The 6,000-nt window shown below is 37.4% G+C and overlaps 1 protein-coding gene across 20 annotated transcripts in view; it reads right to left on the bottom strand.

The window, feature by feature from the left end:
* Window positions 1-550: 550 nt before the first annotated feature.
* IPO5 (importin 5) overlaps window positions 551-6,000 on the bottom strand; it is a 69,223-nt gene continuing 63,773 nt past the window's right edge. For 19 of the 20 annotated variants that reach the window (XM_016924982.4, XM_054664809.2, XM_016924983.4 and 16 more), the window contains 4 exons: window positions 4,929-5,148; window positions 3,822-4,050; window positions 2,499-2,640; window positions 551-1,892 (listed from right to left, as the gene is read on the bottom strand). In XM_016924982.4, coding sequence (XP_016780471.1) covers window positions 1,806-1,892; window positions 2,499-2,640; window positions 3,822-4,050; window positions 4,929-5,148 — 678 coding nt within the window. In that variant the 3' untranslated portion in view covers window positions 551-1,805. 20 annotated transcript variants of the gene reach the window in all.

Raw genomic sequence — 6,000 nt, 5'->3', positions numbered from 1 at the left:
TCTTGCTCCCAAAGTGCTTAGCATAGTGCCCAGCAAACACTAGGTTCTCCCAAAAAACATCTTCTGACCACACTGTCATCTGAAATTCTGCAGGTGTGCCATGTTTTTAACATGTTTCTTTTCTGCAAGTGTAGTAATAAAGTGTAGTAATAATTTAAATTAAAAAAAGCCTACATTGCTCTAGCTGATTGGCATCAGTACATGAATCGGCTTTGCAGATGCTACATAAGAAAGCAGAAAGGGGTTGTCTTGACACACTTTTTACTCCAATTCCCATTTTTTTCTCCCAAGGAATACAGGCTATAAAGCTCCAAATATTACCACACATTACAAGAGCCCACAGGTATTCATCCACTGAACACAAGGACTGCGCAGGCGGAGTCATTTAATATGCTGCTTTGCTAGATTCGGAAGCCTCTGGGCAATGGTGTTGTGCTGCAAACGTAAAATATATTTGAAGGGCATCTGCTAACAAGGAAACCATCTGTATGTAATCCATTCTATTTTCTATTCCATTTCAGATTTAGTTTTAATAAAGTAATACAAATCATTTAAAGAAAAAACCTTTAATTTAAAATTCTGATCTATGCATAAAATTCATTTTTATATCACGGTTAAATTTAGTACAAACTATAAAAATGTTAACACTGAAGTTTTCAACAGAAGTCTATTAAGATGCCTTAGAAAAATTAAACAACAGCAAGTCATTTACTGCTATGAGGTTAATACATAAAGAAACATTCACACATTTTACTGAAATTTTCAGTAAATAACTTTAGCCATAATACTTATAATTAAAAGTTCAAAAGTTGTGTGTGGCTCTACAACAATTATAATTTGCAATGAAAACATTAAGCCAAATCTTTTTGAGCTGATCAGAACAATCTTAGCTACAAAATTGGTTGAAATTTGCAAACCTTAAAAAGAACACCAATTGTGAATGGAATAGGTATCATAACTTAGCTTAAAGTGGAAGATGGTAAAAACTCGATGCTTAAGTCTGAATTGCACAAGGAAAATATTAGGGGAAAAAACACTCAGCTATTACTGATAGCTATTACTTTAAAAAAATATTAGATCATTCTTATATTAAAAACATGAAATGAATCCAAGCCAGACAGTACTGAGTTTTTACACAAGCCTCTTTTGTATTCAATGTTGTTTATTGAGGAGTGAATGAGAGACTACTGCCAGACATGCCAATGACACTTCACATTCAAGGGCTGGAAGCTGGAAAGCTTCCCGACTGAGTCACTGTATAAGCCTTCTGGGAAAAAGAACCAAAGTGACATCAAATATGCCATCTTCATGCTTGTTGTCTGTCATCAGTTTTTTTCAACTTTTGGGTCTACTGGTTTGCTGGGTAGTAGGCTTCTTTCTACCCTACAGAAAGACTCACACTCCAATTCACAATGAACACTGAATGCAGAGCAATTTGTGTGAACACACATCTACGCTGAGTAACTGTTCTTAAAGCTGTTTTTCCTTAAATTTCCTTATGTCTAACGAGAAAAATTAATTTGATTTCCCTTTCCCCTTCAGGTGGGCAGGTTATACCAATAGAAAAATACTCTTCAGTGCTAGCTACCGCAGGGCTTCCAGGAACTCCTTCAGTGGTCTGGTAGAAATCCATGGAAACTCCATTCTGCAACACAGCGCTGCTCTTCCTGCTTGTGGCTCTCCAGAAGAATGGCCTACACACAACACTACCGATCTCTTTTGCTCAAAAACAAAACAAAGAAACCTAAACGAAAGGGTAAGCGTTTATTTGGAGTTAGTTTTCTGGTGGGTGACATTAAGGCCCTTCACGCAGAGTTCAGGAGCTCCTGAATGGCGGCCTGCTGCTCAGGACTGAGCTGTGCTATGCACTCAGTCCACAGTCCTCCAGAAGTCTAGGGAAAGAAACATTTTCACAGACTTAGACAGGACGAAATGCTCATTTGGAAGGATTTTAATCATCATCATAGGTAGACTGTAATAATGGCAAAATACCTTCTCCCTAGGTAGATTATTTTGATGAGTATCATTGTAAAAGCAAGAAATCTGTTCATTTTTTTAAAGTTCATTTCATTTCTAGTAAGTTTTCTTCATTTTTGCACTGAAAAAGCTACACTAAGCAGGTAACATCTTAAAGTAACCCATATACCACATGAATATAGGAAGTAAAAATCATATAAAGTTTTTTGGCAGATGACAAGTTATTATTAAATCTTGTTTTTTTTTCTTCAGATAGGCAGAAAAACTACACATAAGCTTGTGTTAAGCACCAACTGGTAAGCTCAAAATGTCCTAAGATGAAGGTTTTAATTCTAATAAATAATAAGTACATATGGATGGATTACATTAAGTATAATCCATTTGAGGCTTGGAGACAAGAGACTATGAAAATATAAAAATAAAATTCCTTAGCTCATTAGATTTCTAGTTTCTTCTCATAGAGGACTACAAAGAAAAAAAGGTTTTATCTCCCCCTCCCCAATTCAACCAAATCAGCTTACCTGTACTTGGCGAACGACATTGGCCAGACGTTTGGCACAAGGATCTTCATGTTTAATTGCCTCGTGCATTTCTCCTTCTGCAATTATACTGAATATTTTGGGCAGATTGGTATTGTTTGGGCCAAGAACAATTGGATGATTACTGACAAATGAGAAAAAAACCTTAGTAAGTGAAATTTATAAGGAGAAATATGATTATGTGTTCACTAAAATCAATGGCCTTTTAAATTCAGTAGGAAGAAAACCAGCCAATCTTATATATGAACTCTTTAGTTTCTTTCTACATAAATTTGAAAAAAAAAATACCGGGCTCATCTCTCAGGATTGTTTTAAGGGCCAAACAACAGAATGCTCTAAATACCTTATAAATAATTTGTGATGTGTTAAAAAAATGTTTCGTATTATTAAGAATAAGTTTAACACAAGTTTTATTTTGCTACTACAAAATAGCTTCTAAAATAACTCTGAAGTTCAAAAAAATTATATAAACATTTCAAGAATAAACTGGGAAATAAACTCAGGCAAGTTTAATGGGAAAAAACCTGACAGCGAATTTAAGAATTCTAGTCTTTGTCACTAAGAGAATTTCAGAGTAGTCGTTTCCAAGGAAGATGATCAAATAGCATGATTAAGACCTGGTCATTTCAGATGTAGGAGCAGGTCAGGAGTATGTAGTCTGCAGGATGGCTGTTACATTCCTTAATGATATGGTCAGTGGAAGACTCAAACCCATTTCTTATGTGAACCTGAACTTAAACAAGTATGGAGAATATACCTGTTGGCCTATTGCTACAATAGTGGCAGTGGTTGTAGCCCTTGAATTTATTCATAACCTAAAAATAATAATAGCGACAGAGCTTAGATCTGACTGATATTTGGGGGGAACTTGGACTTAGAAAACAGACACTAAACAACATTCCCTTAGGCTGGGTTTGGTGGCTCATGCCTGTAATCCCAGCACTTTGGGAGGCTGAGGTGGGAGGATCTCTTGAGGCCAAGAGTTTGAGACCTGCCTGTGCAAAACGGTTAAGACCTTGTCGCTACCAAAAAAATTTAAAAACAAAGAAATAAATAATTAAAGTGCCTCATCTGTTGGATCTAATTTCATAAAGAATAACTCAAAATTAGACCTTATTATAAGGGCAATGTTAACTGTGATATGGTTTCTTAATATGATTTATAAAGACAGCACTATTATAAACCTATACAACTGAGGACTGTGCAGAGATCATGTGGTTAAACCTTAAAAGACTGATGTTAGGCAAGAAAAACCAGGAAGCACTGTGGAGGAGAAGGAAATAAGGTCACAGTCTGCTTTCCTACCTTTCAATCAGGTCACACAGATAATTGAAAGTCTGAACAGCTTCTTCTTTATCTTCATGTAGTGGAAGCCAAGACAACCAGTGTGGAAGGACCTCTTCAACGTTTACACAGTCAGGCTTGAACTTCATGATTTTCCCTACTGCTGAGATGCAGTTCTCTGTAGCATTGACATTTTCTTTGGTCTTAGAATCCGCAGACTGAATAACTCTTACCAGCAGGGGAAGTGCTTCTAAAATAAGCATTTGAAAGAAGTTCAGCTAAAACCTCACATTTTCATGCAAATGAATATATGTATTTTTGTATTTGGTTCAGATATTGATTATGGTAAAGAAATGTTAAAGTGTATGGGAAGTGTTGTCTTCTTGGCTATGTCATTACAGAATGGCAACAGAGGGGGGACTGCCCCAGCATGGACAGGAGCACTAGCCCTCTACTAACTTAGAGACCCAGAGAGATTAGTGGCCTCCAGATTTACAGTACTCATCACATCACCCGAGGGTCCTTAAACTTTAAAAGCTGCCTAACTATATTCCCCAGTAAGTTTTAAAAGTCCTATTCTGCCAGGTGTGGTGGCTCACGCCTGTAATCTCAGCACTTTGGGAGGCTGAGGTGGGCCGATCACGAGGTCAGGAGATCGAGACCATCCTGGCTAACATGGTGAAACCCCATCTCTACTAAAAATAGAAAAAATTAGCCAGGCGTGGTGGCATGCGCCTGTAGTCCCAGCTACTCAGGAGGCTGAAGCAGAATTGCTCGAACCCGGGAGGCGGAGGTTGCAGTGAGCCGAGATCATGCCACTGCACTCCAGCCTGGGTCTCGATTAAAGAAAAAAAAAAAAAAGTCCTATTCTAAGGCTGTTGTATATTGCCAAAACGCAAGGAGAAATGCACCCTGGAAGGCTGGGGGCAGGGGATGTCTTTGATTCTATTTCTATGAGAATAAATCATCTTTTTATCATCTAAAATCCTAAATGCTACAGATGAGATGTCTGAAAACAGACTACAGCAGAAATAGGCAAATAATGTTTGGGAGTGTGGTAAAGAGAGTAAAGCAGGGATTCACAGGATGTCTGGAATGAAATGCACGTAACTGAATAAGCAAAGGTACCTGTACAAAAAGGGCGATAATTATCTCCACCATACTGTGCCATGACTCCCAGGCCATATGCAGCTGCTTGCCTGACTTCTGGGCTGTTGTCACATACATATTGGAGCATTGGTCTTAAGAAATATTCTGCATATTTAAATGAGGCTGGACTACAGTGTTCTATGACATCATCAAAGATGCATAATCCCCATTGTCTGTCTGGCCATGGTCTATGTGGACACTACAAAAGAAATTCTCTTTTAAGCTTCAAATACTGGTGTACACAAAGAATGTAAAGAAATATTCACTATAGACTATCTGCTTACATTGATATTCCTGATACAGGCAAAAGAAAAAAGAAAACATAGTAACAACCACTTCTTGTGACCAACGATATTCAATCAAATACACAGATTTAATAAAATTTAGGTTTCAAAGACTTGTATGATTTGTTACAGAACTCTACAATCTGACACTATCACACAGAAGAACTGACAGTGGAAGCACTGTATATAAATTTACTTTGTAAAAAAGACAATGGTAATGCTACATTAAAAAAATACAATAATAATAAAAGCTGCAAAGATCTTAACTTACAGCATTTATTCAACAGGCTAAGTCATGTGTGCCCGAATCTTTTAAAAAATGTACTGCACTACTTAATACAATAAAATGCAAAATTGAAAGCCAAAAAGAAAAATTCCAAACATCTGATGATAGCTGCTAATTTATAATATATTTTTTAAAAACCGAATACACAGCCAGGCGAAGTGGCTCACGCCTGTAATCCTAGCACTTTAGGAGGCCAAAGTGGGCGGATCACAAGGTCAGGAGGTTGAGACCAGTCTGGCCGATATGGTGAAACCCCATCTCTACTAAAAACCCAACAAAAAAACACAACTAAAAATACAAAAAAACAAAACAAACAAAAAAACTGAATACACATAGGCCATTATATGATGTGTTGACGTAGGTCCGTAACGGAAACACATGTATCTACTACTGTGATGGGGGGTGTTAATGGTGCTGAGGCCATGCACGCACAGGGGCAGAGGCACATGGGAAATCTCTGTACCTCCTGTTCAATTTGGTT

Source organism: Pan troglodytes, chromosome 14 (assembly GCF_028858775.2).
Source record: "Pan troglodytes isolate AG18354 chromosome 14, NHGRI_mPanTro3-v2.0_pri, whole genome shotgun sequence".
Lineage (NCBI taxonomy): Eukaryota > Metazoa > Chordata > Mammalia > Primates > Hominidae > Pan > Pan troglodytes.
This window is presented reverse-complemented; position numbering and strand designations above follow the sequence as displayed.